The 23,922-nt window shown below is 30.2% G+C and overlaps 5 protein-coding genes across 18 annotated transcripts; 3 read left to right on the top strand and 2 right to left on the bottom strand.

Annotated features, from left to right (window-relative positions):
• Positions 1-168: 168 nt before the first annotated feature.
• On the top strand, positions 169-4,487 carry LOC103571135 (elongation factor 1-alpha). Of its 2 annotated transcripts, none has more exons than XM_008549179.2 (5): positions 169-254; positions 1,726-1,902; positions 2,148-2,756; positions 2,956-3,231; positions 3,432-4,487. In XM_008549179.2, exons 2-5 carry the CDS (start codon positions 1,759-1,761, stop codon positions 3,786-3,788), a joined length of 1,386 nt encoding a protein of 461 aa, XP_008547401.1. In that variant the 5' UTR covers positions 169-254; positions 1,726-1,758; the 3' UTR covers positions 3,789-4,487. The 2 variants fall into 2 exon arrangements, with proteins under 2 accessions (XP_008547401.1, XP_008547400.1); XM_008549178.2 differs by having other exon boundaries at positions 239-332.
• Positions 4,488-4,983: 496 nt separating this feature from the next.
• LOC103571134 (28S ribosomal protein S14, mitochondrial) lies at positions 4,984-6,328 on the top strand. Its single transcript, XM_008549177.2, has 3 exons — positions 4,984-5,094; positions 5,605-5,844; positions 6,100-6,328. The coding sequence occupies exons 1-3, from the start codon at positions 5,026-5,028 to the stop codon at positions 6,283-6,285; spliced, it is 495 nt and encodes a 164-aa protein (XP_008547399.1). The 5' UTR covers positions 4,984-5,025; the 3' UTR covers positions 6,286-6,328.
• A 594-nt stretch (positions 6,329-6,922) lies between these two features.
• Positions 6,923-10,384, top strand: LOC103571164 (gustatory receptor for sugar taste 64e). Its single transcript, XM_014442485.2, has 7 exons — positions 6,923-7,374; positions 7,452-7,683; positions 8,306-8,441; positions 8,641-8,843; positions 8,903-9,215; positions 9,293-9,611; positions 10,234-10,384. Exons 1-6 carry the CDS (start codon positions 7,165-7,167, stop codon positions 9,351-9,353), a joined length of 1,155 nt encoding a protein of 384 aa, XP_014297971.1. The 5' UTR covers positions 6,923-7,164; the 3' UTR covers positions 9,354-9,611; positions 10,234-10,384.
• Positions 10,383-15,045, bottom strand: LOC103571133 (gustatory receptor for sugar taste 64e). Of its 4 annotated transcripts, none has more exons than XM_008549174.2 (12): positions 14,377-15,045; positions 14,006-14,073; positions 13,404-13,527; positions 13,222-13,340; positions 12,568-12,762; positions 12,216-12,496; positions 11,990-12,144; positions 11,745-11,907; positions 11,309-11,398; positions 11,138-11,230; positions 10,808-10,842; positions 10,383-10,725 (listed from the first exon to the last, which is right to left on the bottom strand). In XM_008549174.2, exons 1-11 carry the CDS (start codon positions 14,436-14,438, stop codon positions 10,822-10,824), a joined length of 1,371 nt encoding a protein of 456 aa, XP_008547396.1. In that variant the 5' UTR covers positions 14,439-15,045; the 3' UTR covers positions 10,383-10,725; positions 10,808-10,821. The 4 variants fall into 4 exon arrangements, 3 of the variants coding, with proteins under 3 accessions (XP_008547396.1, XP_008547398.1, XP_008547395.1); XR_549024.1 differs by having other exon boundaries at positions 10,470-10,485; positions 10,642-10,842; XM_008549176.2 differs by having other exon boundaries at positions 10,383-10,842; positions 11,119-11,230.
• Positions 15,046-15,143: 98 nt separating this feature from the next.
• Positions 15,144-22,753, bottom strand: LOC103571132 (uncharacterized). Of its 10 annotated transcripts, none has more exons than XM_008549170.3 (5): positions 21,951-22,753; positions 21,779-21,884; positions 20,016-20,133; positions 18,741-18,983; positions 15,144-17,219 (listed from the first exon to the last, which is right to left on the bottom strand). In XM_008549170.3, the coding sequence occupies exons 2-5, from the start codon at positions 21,779-21,781 to the stop codon at positions 17,155-17,157; spliced, it is 429 nt and encodes a 142-aa protein (XP_008547392.1). In that variant the 5' UTR covers positions 21,782-21,884; positions 21,951-22,753; the 3' UTR covers positions 15,144-17,154. The 10 variants fall into 10 exon arrangements, with proteins under 10 accessions (XP_008547392.1, XP_008547394.1, XP_008547390.1 ...); XM_008549172.3 differs by having other exon boundaries at positions 21,779-21,829; XM_008549168.3 differs by having other exon boundaries at positions 21,779-22,034; positions 22,126-22,753.
• Between the last annotated feature and the right edge of the window lie 1,169 nt (positions 22,754-23,922).

Below are 23,922 nucleotides of genomic sequence, written 5' to 3'. Positions count from 1 at the left end.
ATAAAATTTAAAAAAAAAATTATTTCCCGCCCCCATACAAATGTCAATTAATTCCCACCTGCCTATTAAATTATTTAAAAAATCTATTTCATTACAGAGCTGATTTAATAAATAAATAATGTATATTACTTATGAAATATAATATATATAAAGTGATCGATATGATGAGGCCGCTAGGTTGGAGGCTACAGCCGGGAAGCCGTATGCGCATGTCAGTTCATTTGGCCGATCTCTTTCTGTCGTGGCATCTAGAGGTGAGTGGTTGTGCGTGAATATTGCACTCAAGAATAATCCAAATATTAATATACCAAGGAATTAGCATCGACTGTTAGGTATTCAAAATATTAAAATAATAAATAATTAATAATAGTGCTGTGATTTGAGTTTTTTTAAATTATTTATTATTCGCGGTGTAATTTTATTTTTCAAGTTCAACGCATGGTCTTTTCGTATGTCCGAATCTTGCCGGCTGTGCCCTGCACGAGGACTTTTTTAACTTGCTTTTGCACATATATATTTTAAGTCTATAAGTTTTTATTTATTCATTATTTTTCATTGTTTTTTACTCAAGAAAATTATCACGAGTCTTGGGACAAGTTTATTTCAATTTCATATTTTTACGGTTCAATTCATTTTTCTTTGTCGCTACGGGAACGCAACGCTTCGAATCACGACCAACCGGATGCAGTATGGCCACCGATTGTCATAAATTAATATTCCAAACTTAATTCTTTTACAAAGTATCAGATTCATTTTCTGTTCATTTATTCATTGAAATAAATTTTCTCGAGTTTTTTTTTAAAATTTTCAAATTTCCCACTTATTACGCGAACTTGCTCAATACTCAGTACTGGTAATTTAAAATTTCTAGCACAAAAAATAAAGTCGATAGTAATTTCTTGATATATTTTTAATATATCTAACATATATAATAATTTAAATATAGTAAAAGTCGTAAAATATTGATATCTATTATCTGTTTGATCAAATTACTTCCGACATATTTGTACCATCACATGCATTAATGATTCATTGCTTCATGTTGCAAAATAATTTGCCGACTCAGTGACTAATTGATAATTGATCCGGATATAGTTAAATAAATATGTCGGTGGCAACAATTTTTATTTAAAACCTCAACATTTAAAATAATAAATTTTTAGTTAAAAATCTGGTAAATTTTTCCGCGAATTTTAAATAATCAATTCAAATTTGTTACGCAATGATCAATTGAGCAGCTTTACTCGGCATTATCGTGATATTCCATATCACAAAGCGTCACTAATATTACAGTTATATATCGTCACTACTCGGTAATACAAAATGGCTGCCGGGCTGGATTCTCAGAGGTTCAGAGCATCGCCACGTGGACGCTCGAAGAAGACCCTCGTTTTATCGCATCTTTTTTTAATTTCATTTAGCGTCTTGAGTAGAGGGTATCTATCAATAGATTAAACTTGCGTGCAAGAAAATTATTTTTATAAACAAATTTATTCTGATAACTTGATATCTTATTTTATCTAAAATTGTAATTTACGCTGGCGATTATTAAATTGACATCATGATGATAAAAAACTTCATTTCATTCGTGGTTTCCACCGGAGAATTTCAATGATGGCTTAATGTGTCTGAATGTCAATTTATTGATCTAATATTTATTATTGATAATCAAATTTTTATTCAGTAATATAGTAAATTAATTTTTGTTCAATTTTTGTTCTGCAGATTTGACCAGGCTGAAATAACCAAAACTACACCATGGGTAAAGAAAAGATTCATATTAACATCGTCGTCATTGGACACGTAGATTCAGGAAAGTCCACCACCACTGGACATTTGATTTACAAATGTGGTGGTATCGACAGACGTACGATCGAAAAGTTCGAGAAGGAAGCCCAGGAGGTAAATTATTTTAAATTATTTAAATTTGCTTTCGTTTAATTGGCATATGATGAGAAACTTTGAAATCTTAATGGTTTCGACCGACGAGCATTCGCGCGGGTTTTGCTCTATGTTGGACTTGGGACAATTCTGATTCATAATTTTTACACCTTCATTTTTGTTTAAAAAATCAACGAGCCAATAATTCGAATTTTAAATTAATGATATCGGAAGATAGAATTTATAATAATGGATTTTTTTTGTAGATGGGTAAAGGTTCCTTCAAGTACGCGTGGGTACTCGACAAATTGAAGGCCGAGCGTGAACGTGGTATTACCATCGATATCGCTCTGTGGAAATTTGAAACCGCCAAGTACTACGTCACCATCATTGATGCTCCCGGACACAGAGATTTCATCAAGAACATGATCACTGGTACATCCCAGGCCGATTGTGCCGTACTGATCGTCGCTGCTGGTACTGGTGAATTCGAAGCCGGTATCTCCAAGAACGGACAGACCCGTGAGCACGCTCTCCTTGCTTTCACCCTCGGTGTCAAGCAATTGATCGTAGGAGTCAACAAGATGGACTCCACTGAGCCACCGTACTCCGAGTCCCGTTTCGAGGAAATCAAGAAAGAAGTATCTTCATACATCAAGAAGATCGGTTACAACCCAGCAGCTGTTGCTTTCGTACCCATCTCTGGATGGCACGGAGACAACATGTTGGAGACATCCAGCAAAATGGGATGGTTCAAGGGATGGAAGGTCGAACGTAAAGACGGAAACGCTGAGGGAACTACTCTTATCGAGGCTCTTGACGCCATCTTGCCACCATCCAGACCTACTGACAAACCCCTCCGTCTTCCCCTTCAGGTAACTATCCCTTTTACTTTCAAATACTTATAGAAATAATTAAAATTTTTTTATTTTTATGATGAAACAATTTTAATTCATTCGTGGTTTCCACCGGAAGTTTTTTAATGACGGCTTAATGCGTCTGACTTATTAAAAATTTTAAAAAATTTTATTTTTTATGAGAACATTTTTAATTAACGAAAATTGTCTATTGCAGGATGTCTACAAGATTGGAGGTATCGGAACAGTACCAGTCGGTCGTGTCGAAACTGGTTTATTGAAACCCGGTATGGTCGTTACATTCGCCCCAGCTGGACTCACCACTGAGGTTAAGTCCGTAGAAATGCACCACGAAGCCCTCACTGAGGCTGTCCCCGGAGACAACGTTGGTTTCAACGTAAAGAACGTCTCTGTTAAAGAATTGCGTCGTGGGTACGTAGCCGGAGACTCCAAGAACAACCCACCCAAGGGAGCTGCTGACTTTACTGCTCAGGTAATTATTGATCGGCAATTTCCAAACCCCTACATCTATAAATTGACATAATGATGATGAAAATTTCATTTCATTCGTGGTTTCCACCGGAGAATTTCAATGATGGCCTAATGCGTCTGAATGTCAATTTATTGATCTAATGTTTCTTGATTGTACTTTTTACGAGCAAATTGATTAATAATTTTTTTTTTTTTCCCCAGGTTATTGTATTGAACCACCCCGGACAAATCAGCAACGGTTACACGCCCGTGTTGGATTGCCACACAGCTCACATTGCCTGCAAATTCGCAGAGATCAAGGAGAAGTGTGACCGTCGTACAGGAAAAACCACCGAAGAAAACCCAAAGGCCATCAAGTCTGGAGACGCCGCTATTGTAAACCTGGTTCCCAGCAAGCCCCTCTGTGTTGAGGCTTTCCAAGAATTCCCACCTCTTGGACGTTTCGCTGTCCGTGACATGCGTCAAACCGTCGCCGTCGGTGTTATCAAAGCCGTATCATTCAAGGACGCTACTGGAAAGGTCACCAAGGCCGCAGAAAAAGCCCAGAAGAAGAAATAACCTGTTTTCGCGTAAAATTGAGCCGCCGGGTGTATGCCGGCATATAGTAGCACAAGTAATTTGTCGTCTCTCTTTGAGCCTCTCATGCGACTATCCAAGGAAGATGCATTCGTTAAACACAATGACAACAGCCGCCACTACTTGTACAACATCATCATTATTAAAAAAAAATTTACATGGTTTTAAGACTGCGAAGAATAGACAAACTAATAATAATAATATTAAAAGACCAAGACGGTTTATTATTACTGTTAGATGTAATAAAATAACCATGCCATACTTTTTCAATAATATATTAACTTGTCCATCAAAGCGTTCAATCCGAAACTCTTTTCATCGAAAAGAATTCCGTAGGAAAGAACAACGAGAATTTATGGCTACTGCTGCTGCATAACTAATTATATATTATTAATTAAATTTTGTCATATTTGTATTATTGTACTTTTTTTTTTTAGGTTTATATATAAAAAAGAAAATGAAAAAAAATGAAAAAAAAATAAATAAATAACGCGTCTCCCTTGACACCATGTGGGCACGAGTGGCATAAAGATTGAATTCAAACTACACGAGCTATTATATAAACACCTGTTTTACAATTACATCAATCAATAACATCATAATTTAGCTCGGCTTAATTATATTTTCTAATTATTAAACGGAAATAATAAATCCTATATCTGCGATACTCGACAAAAACTACATTTTTTTTTTCATTGCTTTTTTTTTTTTACTTTCATCATTCATCCTATTAATTATTATTATTATTTTTATATTTAATTAGCTGTCTAATTTAGTTATTACTCTAAAATACTTTAAGTAACTGATCAATAAGCATGTATTTGTTGAGTTCGTTTTAATGATAACAATTATTACTATTAATTTGTTTAAATCTTTCACTTGCTTCAATTGGAGCGGGGTCTATTTTATAATGTTATTAATTAACAATTAGAAAAAGAGTACTTTCATACACTTAACTGATATTTATAGCAGTATGCTGTATATTTAATAATTATAAAACAAAAATAAGATGGTGTTTGGTGGTATCATTTGGAAGCCAATAAATGCGGAACTGGAAATAAATAATTATTGTTATTTATTTTTACAATTACATTAATTACCTAGTAATTATAAGCAATTACGTCTATGTAGGACGTGAAATATTGATTCCTAGGTGGCGCGGTTGTAGTTTTTGATGTTTATGTGATCAGCTGGATTTAAATTTTATTGCATTTAAAAAATGGCGAACTTGCGGTCGCTATGGTCAGCGGTACCGAAATTTAATTTTTTTGGAGTACATACTAATGCAGTAAGTAATTATTGTTATAATAATTAGATTTATAAGTATTCGAATTTATGTAATTAGCTTTTTTTATTTAATTTTTGAAAATTTAAAGATAACCTCAATGTGATACTGAATTCTGACGTCTGATAATTTTTTTAAAAATGATAAATTGAAAAAATAAAATAATTAACGAATTGCACTTGTAGTTTTTAAAATTTTCCACGTGTGCATACTTTTATTTTTTGTAATTTATTTGATGAACAGAAAATTGTTTATTGTCAAGTAAATTCAGGATTATTTTATGAGTGTAAATGTAGCAGGCATTAGACAAATTTAAAACTATTAGTAAATAGAGTAAATAATTAAAAAAATAATATTTAAACAAAATGTACATTTGAAAATTAAAAAAATTAATAAGTGCATTTTTTATAAATTATATTTTTTTTAATTAGTTACTCTATTTATTTATAATTTTAAATTTGTCTGATGTCCGCTACATTTACACTCGTGATTATTTTGAATGTTTGTTTTTAGCTCCAAGTAAGATGTCAGTCAAATTCATCGGTATTTCCAGCTACCAAGTATTCATATCCATCTCCAGTTCCTAAGCTAGGTCAGCCAGAAGGCCCAGCAGGAATTTATGATAATGATAAATGGGTGAATGCATGGATGAAAAGAGATGTAAAGAGACGTCGTGCTAATAGAGACTACGCTGAATTACGTGTTCGTTTGATGGCACTCAAAAGATGTACTATTTTACCCAAAGAAATTAGAGTAAGTTGAATTAATATTAGCAGATGCGTAAATTGTGAATCCCTTCAGTCATTTGTCACCGTAGAAGCATCTTTCTCTTCCAGAATGAATATCTGAACAGGCCCATGTGTAACTCATTACGCAACACGATTTCAGACCGGGTGATGTCAGCCAACCTCACCCTGGTCTGAATCCTTTACTTTCATCCCTCAGTTTCACACCAAGTACTATTGTTGCCTAGCTAATTAATCATTAATTTATTTTAAATTTAAACAGGCGATCGCCGACAAGCAAATGCTAACCGAAGTGCCAAGAATATCTTCAGTACATCAATTAACCCATAGATGCGTTTTGACATCTCGTTCCCATGGTGTCATTTATCCTTGGAGACTCTCAAGATTCGTGTTTAGGCATATGGCTGATTATAATAAGATCGCTGGTATACAGCGAGCTATGTGGTAGATTTGATAATTATTTATACAATAAAAAAAATACATAGATGTCACGTAAACTCTGGTCAATTTAATCCACTTCTTGTTTTTTTTTAAATAATTTATGATTTAATTGAATGTGGGGATGTGATGTTTAATTAATAAGCTTAGAAATTTATATAGATATCTGCACGTATCATCTACGTGAGCATTAAAATGATCAACTTTATTTGTAAGGGTATGATTTTTTTTCAATCTGATTTAAAATGCAGCAGAGCGCAAGTGCATACTCATCCGCGGGATTATAAACTTAGTGTTGTTTTAAACTCAACACAGCAAACTTGTTTTTCATATTTTACGCTCTTCATATTATGTATAATTTTTATTATTATTATTAATTAATTAATTACTAACTTGTAAAATCAATTGATGTAACAGTGATCGTTAATTATTAAAAAATGAAGTGATTGATTAATTTAAAAAGGTATGTATGTATGTTTTAATTACTGTAAATATTTATTATAAATTTATTTTAAAAGCTGAGTAATTATTTTATTTTTAATAATTAAAATATCTTTTAAATCTCAAGCTCTATATATTTTATTAAACTATTAAATATTTAAAATAATAATAATTGTTTTAAAATTTAATTTTTACTGGAGATAGGACAGATATAGCGACAAGTTATGATGGTTAATTATCGCTAACACGTCAGAGGATCACCGCTGGTCGTAATTAATTTGCAAACATGATACGATCTGTCCTTTTAATATTTTTTATATATTTTTATAATTAATTACATTGAAGATAAATATGTTCTGTCACACCTGCGGTATGTATATATACATATGTCTACATGTAGTTCCATGAGCGATTTTAAATCAAAAGTTTGTATGAAAAATTAATTGTCATGATAAATAAGGAACCAATCGATAAAAGTAATAAACGTAATGATTACAAGAGTGCGAGTCGCAAGGTATGGCCATTTTTAGGCGCTGAAGAAATAAATATGAACACAGACAACATAATTTTGCATCACCACCCGATCAATCGATCGATGCCAGTTAAAACTTTTCTGGCGCCTGCAGAAGTTCATAACAAACGAAATCCATCTGATGAGGTCTTTAAATTATTTAAAATACTGAGTCAGTAAGATTTACTTGTGAATTTAAATATAACTTGTTTGTTTAATTACAGAATAATGAGAGCTTTCATAGAGCGATCGGATCTATTTTGGCAGGAGCACAATTGTTTGGAGTACTGCCGCTCTATGGTGTACGTAGTCCGTCACCTCAGCAGCTTTCGTTTAAAATAATTTCACCCAAAACGATTTATAGTATCAGTTTGATGATAACACTTATTTTCATGGCGGGAGTTTCAATTACGCATATGATTAAGACTTTGAAAGCTGACACATTTCAAGTTCATGGTAAGTAATTTTACGTTGATGCCAGAATTGAAACTTTGACCGTGTTTAGAAATACACTCTGGAGATGAAAAATTACCTATCCAGGTGATTAGTACCTCTGTAATTTTGAATCGCACTTCCGGTTCGACTAGAGGATGTTTCTGAAAGTAGGGAGTTGAATATTTCTCTTCTAGAGGGTTTCTAAACACGCACTTTAAGTTTCATTGTTTCTACACCCAGTCAGGACAAGCGAATTTCAGTCCGATGCCACGAATTAGCAGGAGAAAATGTTATAATTATATGAAGTCGGACCTCGTTATAAGACTATTACTGTGTTTTTTTTTTATAAACCAGATGTCATAATAGTTTGAGAAAGAAACTACTAGTCTTATAACGAGGTCCTACTGTATATTTCATACCTTGGCCAGTAAAATAAAAAAAGTTTCAGATCATGCGTACTTTTAACTGGCTGCTGATATTTAAACTTTAAATTCCAATACAGGAAAAATTAAGTTTGTAACTCAAGATGAAAGACGATTTCAGATTGCGGGTGATATCAGACACCCTGGTCTAAAATTCTATTCTTTCATCCCTCGTCACACTATTTACTATTAATTAATAATTCAAATTATTATTTTTTAAGGCGGAATAGCAGCAGCAACAGCGGGGGCTGTATTTTACGGCAACAGTCTTTTTGGTCTCGGTTTATTTATGTGGCTGTCACCGCGATGGATCAGCCTTCAAAAGCAATGGCGATCTATGGAATTATTACTAGACAGGTAATTGGATGTCTCATTATTTATGTATTAATTTTCATTTTATTTATCTTCATTAAATCATCATTGTTTTTTTATTGAGTTTTTTAAAGCTCGTACGTGTCTCGCTGATTATACGAATAATTAATGACACTTTCCTGTAACGTGTGATAGAACATTTTAACTGCAATTTGAAATAATAATAGTTCGTGATATGTTGCAGGTGTAAACAATCCCGACCACGGCTCCGCTGGAAATTCCGTGTGATAACAATTGTTATTATGACTCTTGCACTTATTGAACATGTTCTCAGCCTCATTATTAATTTTCCCAACAGCAAAGAATTGCCTGTTAATTCAAATAATACTTGGAAAGATTATTTAAGAATTTACAGTTTTAAATCTCATGCATTCATGCTCAGCAGTTGTAAGTCAAGTGGATTAATTAATTAATTTATTTATTAACTAATTATTTATTTATTACAGTAAATTACAATCTCGCACTAGGAATATTTTTATTTATAATAAGTAAAATAGCGACGTTCACATGGAATTTTACAGACGTATTTATTATGTTGGTGGCGACGGGTATTGCAGAGAGATACAAAAGTTTAAATAAATGTTTGTTGAAGTCCTCGAAGATTAAAAATTTAACTATCGATTGGTGTGAATTTAGAGAGTATTATGCTACTCTAAGTATTCTAGTTAAACGCGCTGACAGCGATGTGTCACCAGTTATTTTACTGTCATTCGTAAATAATTTGTATTTTATTTGCCTCCAACTTCTCAATGGCCTATCGTAAGATTTTATTTAAATAAAATGACAAATAATTATTTGAATATTTTAAATAAATAAATTTATTTTTTGTAGACCAGAAGATATGGGAATGCTGAACACCGTGTACTTTTTTTTTTCTTTTGCCTTCTTACTGGCTAGAACAGTTGCTGTGACTTTATTTACAGCGAGAATAAATGATCAGAGTAAACTTGCTTTGCCAGCACTTTACAATTGTCCTGCGTCAAATTATACTATTGAAGTATGACCTAATTCTGGTATTTACTCATACTATTTATTATATCAATATGTTATTTTTATGGATTCTAGATGCAACGATTACAATTTCAACTAACAACTGACGAAGTTTCGTTTACTGGATTGAGATTTTTTCATATTACAAGAAATTTTATGCTTGCAGTAAGTTATTAATGTGATACTAAAAATATCAGACCTGACAGTTTTTAAATAAATTACAAATTATTGCAATTAATTAAAAAAGAATTTAAAAAATTATTTCTGTAAATTTATAAAATTATTTTCTTAAAGTATTAAGTTTATTTTTATAAAAATTTAAAAATGATCAGCTGTCACTCCTGATTAAAAATTCCGATTGAAACTCAATTGGATTCAATCAGTCAATGAAAATGTACTTCGGTTCTAATTAACTGATTGAATTTTTTTTTCGATTATCTTACGATTGCATCTGATTTAAATATTTTAATCGGATCTTACTATATTTAATCGGAAAATAATATTCTTTTTTCAATTATTTTTTAATTTTCGATTTAAATATTTTAATTGGATTCTATTTGATTCCCCTAATTAAAAATTCCAATTGAAATCCGACAGACTTTCAATCAGAATTCATTGATTTCAATTGGAATTATTCGGAAAATATTTTTTTTCGATTGAAATTTTTTAAAATTCAACTGAAAACTAATAAACTATTTTCCGATTCAAATATTTTAATCAGATCTTGATACTTTATAATCATAGAATTAATTTAATTTATTCATAATTTGTTTTTTTAATTGTATAGGTAGGCGGCGCGATTGTTACTTATGAAGTTGTATTGTTACAATTTAATGTGGCTATAAAAAAATAAAATAATTGAAAATTACAATATTATTTATATTAATTAATTATAATTAAATAATGTACATAAGAATTTTCAACACCACAAAATAATTAAATTTTTGATTATCATGTAATAAAATATTTTAATTATATATCATATATATTTGTTGATTTTATTTTATTATATGAATTCATCTCCCACGACGCAAGCTCGCTGAAAAAATATATAAAAGAAACAACTATTTATTTAATGAGTACAACATCGCATGTTTAAGTTAATTTATTATTTTTATATATATATTTTTATTCTCTGAAGATATGACAGTTGATATGGTCTATTAAATCAATTTTTTTTTTAGTGATGTCTCACCTCACGTATTAATTATTTTTCGTTTTGTTTCGCTGGATATAAATTAACCTGATTCCAAGAACGATGAATCGGGAAAAAAATAGTCTTGTTAAAAAATAAAAATAACTTTTAATACATACCGGAAAATATATATCTGCATATCATTTAAAAAATACTACTATAATACCTTTGAAAAGTTGACTAATTGCTTTCCATTCGATACTAAAAAAATATTATTTTAACAAAATAAATTTGTACTTTAGAGTTGGAAAAGAAAGAAAATAAAGTGAATAGAAATGGAAATAAATTCATAAGAAATTGCTGAAGAAAGAAGAATTCAATATATGATTATTTAATTTGTTTTATATCGAAGCGAAAGAAGCGATAATAGTCATGTAGAAGAAATGGATGATGATATTGAGACATGACAAGGTTAGATTTTTTATATATTTGTGTATTGATATGATGGAACTTGTAGTATAGAGAAAGTTAAGTTACTTTTTGGGTTCTACTTCACCTCGCAAACGTTAGTGAGGTTTAAATGGTTCACTTGTTGGACATTATTAAATTGTATTAGAACAAGTTCGTAAGTAACTATTGTCCCTGCGACCTGGAATTATAAAAGTTGTATAGAAAATTTTTCAACAATAGTTAGTAATTAATTGGTAAGTGAAAGGAAAATATTTACTGTGAGTACGAAGCTTCTGGTGATGGAAAAAAATTTCATACCCGTAAGGCCAATATTGTCTGTCGTTACTTGGGTTAAAAATCTTATTACCTATTAAAAAATTTTAATTAGTTTTTTTTAATTGTTAAGGGTAATCTTAGACAGTAACTTCCTGAACTGGAATATCAGATTTGTGTTTAATGAAAACACTTAAAAAATCTGAAATCTGATTCATTCCAAAGATATCTTCAAACAAAAAAAGTTTACAAATAAACTTCGCTAATTTTTCACAGCGTTATCTTTTTTTTTAAAATTTTCAATTTTTATAGCGGGAATTCAAAAAATTTAAGCGCCAAATTGAAAATAAAAATTTCAGTGATTAAATTTTTCTTTATAAAGTGGAAGGAACTGTCTGAGATCGCCCATAAATTTTTCCATAAATACTAATTGCAAATACTTCTGAAGAATAACTTGATCCATTGACGCCGTACAGAACAGGTGCTGGTAGCAAAGATTCATCATGAACAGATGCAGCCGTCAGTGATACTGCTGTCGTTCTACCAAGAAGAAACCCAAAGGAATAAGATAAGTAAATTGTCCTCATAACACTAGTCATCCGGCTGTAATTTAATTATTTTAATATTTAAATTTATCAATTTTACTATCAAACTTTTAGACTATTAGTTTATTTATAATAATTACTCGAATGAATACATCAGTTGAATGCAAATAAAATAAAGATCAGTTCCAAAAGACAGTAGCACAATATGTGCAACATAAGAGTCAACTTGTCTTGTCAAACTAGCAAGATTATTGTAATCAGATCTTGCTTCTGCCCACCACCACTCAGGCATCGTCTGTTTAATTTAAATAATTTTAATTATTTATTCATTTATTTATTTATCTTTTTAATTAATAGTTAATTTACTTTATTCTTAACATTGTTGAGACGTTGGTTGAGAAGATTAAAGTGATAAGTAAGTGCCGTGCTCAGAAGAATAAGAAATAAGTCCATAAAATTCCATGAAAAAGTACTCAGTACATTGGTACATTGCACGACAATTCCCTTCCATAATGCGTAATTAGTTTTATTAAATACCTGGGGAAATTGGGTCTTGAAATAAATAGCCGCGACGTCAGTGTCGCCCAGAAGATTTGCGCATTCCCGAGCGCTTATGTATCCGGAGGCAAGCGACAAGGCATGCTCGACTATTAATTCAATGATAAATAAGTAAATAAATTTTATTTTTTCAAGAAAGGAGAGAAGGCTAAATACTCACAGAATGCAAGAGTTACTATTATTATAGTGACAACTTTAAATCTTTTTACCAGAGAATATTTAGATGGTTGATTATAGCGTATTTTTAATTCCCCTTCAACTTTTTCCCAGGATTTAGCAAATTTTGGCCACGTTCTTGCCAATTTTAAAAACATTATACTTGTTAAACATGAAGTAAGAGAAAATACCAAAGTTGCTGTGAAAATAATATATACATATTATGTGACAAGGGATGAAACTAAAGGATTTTGAACAGGATGAAGTTGGCTGGCATCGCCCGCAATGAAATTGTCTTTCATTCTTAGTTGCATACTAGATTTTTCATGATTATTTGTATTGGATTTAAAGTTTCAGTGTCAGCAGCCAGTCAGTTTTTCTGTGTATTAAACAAATTGCAAGTATCAAAGTTTAAATTGCGAAAGCCTTCGGTCAGTGAGCAGAAACATTATTTGTTTTTTCCCAAGAGACAGAACAAGTTTGTTTCTGCTACTGACTGGGCATTCACAATGTACGCGTATGCTAATTTTCTTCGCGAAATTGAACTGAAATTCGCTTATTTCGACTTTCTGTAGAGACACTGAAATTTAGTTTCATTGCTGGTATCATGAAAAATGTATTAACTAATAATTGATAAATATAAATTATAAAGACTTACTTATTTTTGTAGTGTGGAATTTAGTTGAAAGAATGCGAATAATACTGGCTACTGTCATAAACGCTGACATTATCAGTGTTAATGCACAGTAAAGTATTTTAAAACTTTGCCAAGTGAAGCTATTAATTATAAATAAAATAAATAGTTGTAATTAATAATTAAATTATTTATGAGAGACTTACCTGAGACCAGATGCATCGGGTGCATTAATTCCATTGACAGGAAAAAGTGCGAAACATTGCGCAAGAGTTATAACAGGCCTCAAGGCAACATGAAGACTATCTGAATTTCTCATTAGTCCTGGCCCTATGTAATTAATACCTATATATAATATATGTGTAGATAATTAGCAAGTTAGTAAATACGAGCAACCTTCAGTCACAACGTAACTGTCCGCGTATTGCTGCCTAATTTATTAATATGATTTGAATTTAATTGTTTATTAAAATCTATACTCTAGAATATTTTGTTTATTTTTTATATATATTTGACCTTATATATTTTTTATCACTGATACCAAATTAAAATTTTTTAATTTTTATTATCATAGAAGACATGAAATGGACTAAATTTTTCTTATTCTCTCTTAATTACACAGATAAAAAATAATTTTTTCCCGCGTAATTTAAATGTAATTCAAATGATAGTCAAATTTATTCATCTCGATACTTGGCAATAAAGAGTTCAAACCAAGAAAAGGCACAAATTCAAGTCAACCTTTTCAACGATACCAAATTAACTAACATCAATTAATTCTACCATAGATATTTCATACAAAACTTACTGATAGGCTTCACTTGGTCGTTTTTTAAAATATCCCAGGTATTGAACGCCGGTTCACAAGGCACTGCTCTGAAATATTTATTAAAAAAACTCCAAAGTATTTTTTACAAGAATATATATTACTATCTAACAAAGATCGAATATAACTGATGAAAAATATCATGTTATTTACATCCCTTACAACTGTCCGACAATTATTTACTCAACTGAGTGATTCGTTATTATAGAGTACTATCCAATAAAAACTAAGTGACAGACAATGATAATTTAACGATTGTCAGTTCAAATGACTGACAAAAGTACACACCAGTGAAGTAAAATAAAGTAAATCTCATTTAAATCTACACTATAATTATTATTTCTACAACTTACTTATGTTTTATTTCACTGGCGATCAGTGATGGCTGATCAGATTCCTCGGCTGGGTGTATCATAGCGCAATTACGAAGGACAATAAATCAATTAGTGTGCAAACTTAAAAGTTTTAAACAAACTAATATCCGACGTGTTGCTGCGGTTGATTCTTCTGGACGATTAACGATCCCACCCTTAGTCAATTTGCAAACTTGCATGTCAGTCTAAAGTAAATATTTATGATATTTGTCCAGCACTAGTGCTGCGAATGTCGGTACTTGACGTGATATCAACAATAATTTTCTCTTTCGCGTAAGCTGTACTTAGCTGAATTGTAAATGAATTTATTGCGATGTGCGATCTCAATCATTATTTACTGTTATTTAAATTGCTCTGATGCTGATTAACGATAAGCTAGAAAATGTAGACTCAATTATTGTAAACATTGCGACTTATTTAAATAAAATAAATAATTATCGTAACATTAAGTGGATCCTAGTGCATATTGTCGTAGGCTTCGTTGGATAGACGCTCGACACAACAAGTTAATTCCATTAAATGTGGACGCTGAATAGCATCGTCATCAGAGAATCCAATAACTTTGATAGCAGCATTCTCCTGAACGCAAAGTTACCGCAACATGAACGATGGGTAATAGAACAATTGCATTGTCACCAGTATTCTACTTTTTTTTTTACGTTCTATGTGTTCGTGAGAAAAGCTTACATGATATATGTTATATATTATATTATTATATTCTACATTATATATTATGTACATTTTTATTGATTAATTCCAGTTTGCTTTGTATAAAAAAAAAATGTTTTTATTAATAGATACATTTAACTACATGTCAGGTATGTCCTTTGTCTATAAAAAATTTGGACGCGCCTTTAAAAGTCACCAGAGTTTTGTTTTTTTATAACAAATATTTATATTTTGAGAGAGCGTTTAATTTACATAAAATAAATTAAATTAAATTTTTAAATGAATTTTTATTTAAGAGTTAATTTTATTTGACTAGAGTTTGTATAAAATTATGGAAAAGTACACAGAAAAAAAAATTTATTGGCACGAGAAATATTTTACGCCATAAATTGAAGATTAAAATTTTCTTAGGACTGGAAAAAAATTTTTTCTTGCCCTAAGAATTTTTTGTTTTTTAAATTTATAATGCGAAAAATTTCTTGGTTCAAATACAAATTTTTGGCGCCAAAAAATAATTTTTTTTCTGTGTAAATGTTAATTGTTTTTAGAAGCTGTGTTTTATCTTACTTTTGTTATAATAAAATAACGTACTATTTACAGTGAGAGAACTTTTGTCGTTGACGATCGATACGTAAAAATAGTTTTCACTCAATGCGGGTCCTTGATCGTTATGTCTATAAGTATCATATCGGGTCGTGTGAATTTTCAGTAGTTTTAGTTTTAGGTTGTTATTAACTCAGCAAACTAAAGATATAATATATTAGTGTACATGTATGTACGTATGTATGTATGTATAGATGAAGTATGACATAGATTGAAATTAATGCGGCATAATTTTTAGTTAGTAATTGTGCGATACTGACTGGTAGTGAATTATAGGCCACAGCTTCGTTTAATATTAATATCAATAAATAATAATTAGAAACTTATACTAATTGTCAAGGTAAATAAAATAAAATGAGTGTCTAGTCTGGTACTAAATTTGAATGGAAAAATGAACGGACTAGTAATTAATTCCGTAATTAATTATATCCTTTAAATTTACATTGAAATAATTTTTATGACTAATTCGTACTCTCATACAAATTAATTATATAAAAAAATAATATGCGTGTAAATACGAGCCTTGAAAGCCCGAAATAATTATCAGAGGTAAAAAATCTGCGATCGATGAGCTACAGTCGAACTCCATTATCTCGGAACTTCCCCTGAATCTTGACCTCAACTACGAGCTAAAGTCAAACTCCATTAAGTCGAAAAAAGTCTACGGAGGAGCGGAAATTTCTTTGAATTTCTGAGTTAACGAATGCCCCTTCTCCCTGAAAAAGTAAACTGCAACGCATGCGCTCTTATGTCACACGAGTGATTCATATATAAATATATAGAATAGCATCGGGTGGGGATCAAGATTCAGGGAAAGTTCTGAGATAATGGAGTTCGACTGTACGCTGTCTTAAACCCTATACATTTGTCTGTATATTTATATATGTATCATTTATGTGACGTCAGAACACATGCGTCATAATTTACTTTTTACAAGAGAAGGGGCATCCGTTAACTTGGAAATTCCGCTCCTTCGTCGATTCTGTCCGAGTTAATGGAGTTCGATTGTAAAAAAAAAAGTTTAGTTGTTACAAAAACTAAAAAAAAAAAAATGTTCAACACACTAATCTCATTTGCAGGAAATTCACTCATTCAATAACATTTTTAAAAAATAATTAATCGAATATCACACAAGTTGAATGCCGTTCCACGGCATATAATGTACATTTTTATATATAAGTATGTATATATAGATTTGAAAATTTAATAAATCTACAGTAATCAAGAACTGCGTCGGTTCAAGTCTTTGAAGATAAATTATTCTTAGCTGACGATTCATTATACAGTCTCAGTGTGTGAGTATGACTCTGGTTGTCGTTGATAACGATGTAATTACATCACCGTTGTCAGAATCGATTTAAATATAAAACGTTTTGTTGTTGCTGCTATAAAACTGATCCTTCAGTTTTGTTACAAATATGTACGTAACGTCAAGATGAAATATCTTGGGAAATAATTATCATGAAAATGAAATTTAGTCTTACGTCAACCCATCTGCTGTTGAGAGGTAGACGGGCCACTTTGAGCCATACCACTCGTACCAGCTTCATCTAAAAATAATTAATTATTTTTTCATACACTCTCTTTATTGATTTTTTTTTATTGAGCTTTTGATTTTGTTGCTTAATTCTTTTACGATGAAGTAAAGTTACTTTGATGATCAGTTTAAAGGATTAACTTAAACTAACTTTACAAAGTTCATTATTTTAGTTAGCTGTTCTTTTTTTTTTTTATATTTTAGACTTGATTAAAACTTTATCGAGACTCAATCGATTAACTTTTATCTCGTTGTTTTGGTGAGATAAATAAAAAGTTATTTTACGAAACTGGGTAACTAATAATTTATGTCGTTTCGTGATAATTTAATAATTAATTAATGCTGGATTGTAAGGATCAATATGAGTACGATAAAATAGTATCAGGTCACAAGTGTTATTTTTAAAAATATATATATATTTTTTTTTACGATTGCTCGTGAGAAGTTTACTTATTTAAATTTTATATTAAGAAATACAAAGAACATAAATGATATATAAAAATAAATATTTGGTGTACGAGATCGATAAAATAAATATTTAATATTCTTTATAATGTTGGCTTATATATGTACATAAATATTTGAATAATTGATGAATGTAAATCTCTTGATAAATTTAAATTAATTATAGCAATTTCAAGACACAAAGAGTATTTAAATAAAAATCATTTTTTGAATAAATATTTAAAATTTATCAGTTAAATAAATAAAATATAAAGAATTTTTAAAAAAATAAATAAATAAAATTTATAGACCTGAAGATCGAAAGGTCTTTCACGGAATGAAGATAAAAAATCGAAAACCGCCTGACCCTACAGGCCAGCCCTAAAATTTCCCGCTATTTTTGGGCTCTTCAAATTCGAAAACAGTAATATCGCACCTTGTATTGCGGAATTTTAAGTAATTAACAATAAGAAAAAAACTAATTAAGTAAATCGTTTTTTTGAAACTTATATCAGCAATATCTTTTTAAATAATGAATCGATTTTGATATTCAAGGTGATATTTGACGCATTTTTTTAACTACTAACATTCGAAGAAAAATTGTCATCAGCTGCTTCAAATACCGGCTCAAAAAGTCAAATCGGTTCATTCTTTCAAAAGCTACAAAATATTTACATATATATATACGTATGCTCTCACATACACTCGGACATCAGCTTGAAAATAGTCAGAACCAAAACATCGAGATCTGTTGGAAACTCAGTCTTCGAACGTCGAATCGAAACGGGATCCTTTGAAAATTTTAAATTTTTTTAGCGGGAAGTTAAAAACCAAAATGAAACATAAGATCTACTGAATCTAGATTTCTGAAATTTTTTGCACATGTGCCAGTATGTCAGCCAAAAATTGCAACCATCCCCAATTACTCCCGTCACCTTTAAGAAGTCAAATCTTTCTATTCTCGTTGCGCGAAAAACGTTTCGATCTTCAGGTAAATAAATTTATTTAAAATAAATATAATTTTGCTCATTGTGTCTCAAATTAATGTAATTAAATGAAATGAATATTGACACAAAGTACTCAGTAGTACCTGATTTAGTGGTAAGAGATTCAAGATGTGATGGTAAATCAGCAATCCCTGTCTTAGCATGTTGACCCAAGATATCAGGCATCGCATTTCTCCGTCCTGTTCTTCCGGTTGATAGAAATTCCTTGGTACCCTCGCCATTAGAAACACTACCCGGCGTCACGGCGCCTTCAGCATCTCCACCTCCGCCACCGGCTTCGCTCTCAGCATCTGAGTCCGCATGTTTCTGCGACAGCATTTTCAACACTGAAACATCATAAGGAATTTTCTTACACTTTTCCAACAATGATATTCAATAATATAGAATAAAGTACAATATAATAGAATAAAACACAACTCATCTTATGAGATACATTGACATGACGCCTTTGTGCTCTCAATAGACACGTGTACTCAAGTCTTTGCACACACGTTCATCGGAATTTATGTGTCATAGACGTTTGTAAAGTTATCGAGCCAGGAATAATTGGTTTTTTTTTTATTCATCATCATCATCATCATCATTATTGTTATTATTAATGTGCTCCATTTAGCATAAAATATTCCCATGAATTAACTACTTTAAACAAAATGTCACGATAAAGTAAAAAATATATGTTCGAATAGAATATGGAACATAAATTCAAAATAAAAAATATGTATTAATAAATCAACGTAACGTGAGAAGAAAATCAATCATCGACAAAACTTTATCTGCTGCGTAAAAAAGCTCGGGATTGATTACTGACAAATCTTATTCTTTTTTTTGCGAACAAAAAAATGATCAAATAAATTTTGTCTCTTCTTGCCTTACTAATTTTAATACGAGTTATAAAAAAAAAATTAAATAACGTGTTTTTTTTTATCTCTTATAAAATTTGTTTAATAAATCCATTATTTATAAAGTCGTCTCGTATAAATTCATAATAGACATTATGTCACATCAAATTACGTATGATAGACGCATCCAATTACTCCGGGCTCTATACAATTTGTTAGATTACCAAAATTGCATGTTATTTTTGTTATTGCTATTCACGTGCATAAGAAAAATAATAAAGTATCTAGAGTTGTTAATCTATCTAATTCTAAGTAAATATTTATTGATGTATGAATGAATGAATGAATAAATATATAAATAAATAAATAAAATGTTATGCGGAAGAGAGCATTTTAAGTGCGGGTTAATGCGTAAAAGGGCAAAAGTACAATTTTATCACGAAGATAATTAAAAAAAGCCTCGATTCATTTAGTATACTTTTATTTCTGCTGTTTTCTTTTTCAAATTAAATGGGATACCTTTGGCAGAAGGAACAAGCCATTTTCTTCGGGCGTATTTGTATTTCTTCTTTCTGGAGTTTATTTTCTTGAGTTTCGGGTTATCGTCACCCTCATGTGACTCTTTTTGCTGCTTCACCTGAGTTTTATTTTTAAATTTTACAACTAATCTTATTCTCATAACTACCACCATCATATTAATAAATCGTTTATACAAATATTGTTTTACATATCTCAATTTAATTTTGTCCTATCAAAAAAATCCACATGGGAATCCAGCCTGGATTCATACATGCATATCAATAAACAATAGAAGTTGAGATTCGGATACCCGGATTCTGTAGAAATTACTTACCCAATCAAAAAAATACATGTGGGATTACATGGGAACCCATAAGAATTCATATAGAAAAGGAATTTATGTAAGAAACCATAGGAATTATTATAGGAGTGTATGGATTTATATAAGAAAGCAAATGTTAGACTCCCATATGGAAAATTTATATAAGAAATTATGGGTACTTGAAATCCCATGGAGAAACTTCATATAGAAAACTGGGTACTTGGATTCTTACATAAGAACTCGGATATATGGATTTCTATATGGAAAATTCACATAGGAAACTGCAGCTACCTAGATTCCCATAATAAGAACTTGGATATATGAATTTCTTTATGGAAAATTTATATAGGAATCTGAATTTCTATAGAAACTATGGATATCTGGATTTCTATATGGAAAATTCACATAGTAAACCGCAGGTACCTGGATTCCGATAGTAAAAACTTAGGTATATGAATTTCTTTATGGGAAATTCATATAAAAATCTGGGCTTCTATATAAGTAATTTCTATAGAAACCATAGGTATCTATTTTTACATCTATCGTCTATTGATACGTGTATAAAAATAAGAATAGATCAACATTCCTACAGGAAATTATATGGGAATTCATCCGAAAACGCCATGTGGGTAGGAATCTAGTCTAGATTTCCATATAGATTTTTTTGATAGAATATTTAAAAACCCAGATTCCATGAATTTTCCATAAAGAAATCCATATATCCTTGTTCCTCTGTGGAAATCCAGATACCCAGTTTCCTATACGAATTTCTCACATAGGAATCCAAATACCCATGGTTTTCTACATGGATTCGTGTATAAATCCACACACTCTTACATTAATTTCTATGGATTCTCACCTAAATCCATCCTTTTCTATACAGATTCCTATGGGTTCCCACGAAATCCCACATGGATTTTTCTGACAGAGATATTATTTCATTTACGTGGTAAATTTTAACCCTTTGATCACGTTCCACACTTGTACTATTTTTAGAGGGTCAGGTGGTTCATCATAAGCCCTCTTTGTTTTATCACCCCGTCGTATCATTAATTCTACATTCTAATTTTTTTTTTTTTTTTTATCTAAATAATAAATTTGAAACAAATATAAATATACATCCAAATATTTCTAGCACAAATTGACAGCTCAATGACAATAATATTAAATAAATAAAGTCATATATGTAAAGTATATAAACAGTGAAAATAGACATAGACGCGGAAAGACTAGATATAAAAACAAAATATGAATCATCATCGTTTATATTATTGTAACACGCGACTTTACGTAATATACATAAGTATTTTATGATAAATTTACTTATATATAAATATACACATAAAACTATGTACATATTTAAACAATTGTGATAAAATACTGCGGGACAACGAAATAACGCATGGTAGTGACTATTAAGTAAAAAAAAAAGACTACTTACCATTGATAATGTTCTCTTATCTCGTGCCGTCTAAAAACCAGTAGCTGTAGACTTTATATTAAATAATAAATATTATTTTATAAGCACGTAGATTAGACACCGTCTCCTTTATAAATACAGATATTTTTCAGTTACTACTATTATTATTTATTTAAGATAAATTGTTTATTACCAAGACGAGGAAGGTAACAACTCGAGCGCGCGTCAACGTCTGAACGAATCGATGGTTCTCGCGTCGAACTCCTTCAGCTGACGACTAAATTATTACATAAAAATTTTTTTTATCAACTATTTTAGAAACAGTTACAGAGTTGGTTAATTTGTTAGTTAATGTTGATAATAATTACTGTTACTTATTAATTGTCGGCTGAATAAAATCACAAGGTCAACGTTTTTGATAGAATCAACGACCGTATCGATAATTATAATTATCATATTTGTCAGCTGCTTGTCATTGTATTGTCACATATACATATATATATATACGGTGTATGTGTAGAATATACATATGTTTGTAATGAAATTGCGCGCCAGATGACAGCACGTATGCCTTTAATTTTCGTGTTTGAAACTTTGATTTTATTATTTTTTATGAGAAAATATTTAATGTGATTATGGTTGTAATTAAATTTATTATGTGATTGCTCGGTAATTTAAACCGGCTGATAAGAAATTTAAGTGATAAAAAATTATTTTGCCGGTTAGTTTTCACGATTTCGAACGGAGATTAACGAAAGTTATTTTGCAAATCCGAGGGATTACGAAAATACACGAAGGATTCGCGCATAAAAAAAGCGCGTGAAAATTCAAACAATTCGAATTAGTAGTGTGAATGTAGCTGACAATTGGAAATTTAAAAAATTTTGATACAAGTGAATCAAATGTGAATTTGATAAAATTTAAAAAATGCGCATTTATAGAATTTGAAAATTCGTAGGTGGATTTTCTTTATATTTTTATTTTTAAATGTTTAGTTCGTTTATTTGTAATTTAAAATCTTGCTCATCTGCTACATTCACACTCATTCCAAATTACTGTTAATTAGCGACAAACTTCCTGATTTATTAATATTTAAATATGATGTTTATATATTTAAAATATTTGTTAAAATTTATAAAAATTAAAATAAAGTTTAATTTTTAAATTTCAAACTTTTTTGTGACGTAAATTTTGAATGAGTGTGAATGTACCTGACAAATGGGAGTTTTAAAAATTTTTGAATAAATAAATAAAATGTAAGTTGGATAAAAATTAAAAAATGAGTATTTAGATCAATGAAAAATCTGCGCGCGCATTTTTTTAAATCTCATTATTTTTGATTTATAAATTGTCTTATATCTGCTATATTCACACTCACAAATTTTTGACAAAAAAAGAGATTTTTCATGACAATTTTTTAAGAGAACGAAAGACTTCGGAGTTTTTTTTTTTTTAATTAATTATTTATATTGTCAATCATTTTTATTAATGATAAATTCAATGATTTATTGCAATAATAGTTTGAAATTATCACGGATAACTTGTTTGAAAGGTTATCAATAAATCATCAGCTTCATCTTTTCTGAATAAATATAATTAATATATTATATATTATTATTATTATATTTTTTATTTTGTAACTCTGTTAATTGGTTTTTTCAGTACGAATTTTTCGTACAACACATTAATATTCACAAAATGTGTTTACTCTCTAACTTTCCTTGATTGTCATTACATGTACGAAATTAAAATTTAAAAAGACTTTTGCCAAAATAATTTTCTAATTTATTTCAAAATTAATGAGTAATAAAATATGATGACTTGAACAAACATTAATAAGTATAAAGGTTGAAATTTAAACCAATAATGATGTTTAGTGTAAATAATGACGGAGGATGACTAGGGTTTTTATTTTTAATAAAGAAAAGTAGTTGAAGTGTGTTGATTAATTAAGGACAAGTAATTAGGTGATAATAATCGCAAAACCCTGAAGATTCTTTAAACGTTTTAGAATAATCATGTCTTGTTTCTACGTATGTACATGCGTACTTTCACAAGCTCAATTAAAATAAATAACGTAACTCCGTTGGTGTAAGCCAAGATGTTGGGATCGACAAGGTCTCGCTTTTACATGTGTATTCTTTTTGATGATTTAGCTCGAGCTC

Source organism: Microplitis demolitor, chromosome 7 (assembly GCF_026212275.2).
Source record: "Microplitis demolitor isolate Queensland-Clemson2020A chromosome 7, iyMicDemo2.1a, whole genome shotgun sequence".
NCBI lineage: Eukaryota > Metazoa > Arthropoda > Insecta > Hymenoptera > Braconidae > Microplitis > Microplitis demolitor.
The sequence above is the reverse complement of the archived record's forward strand: the minus strand, read 5'-3'. Positions and strand labels throughout refer to the sequence as shown.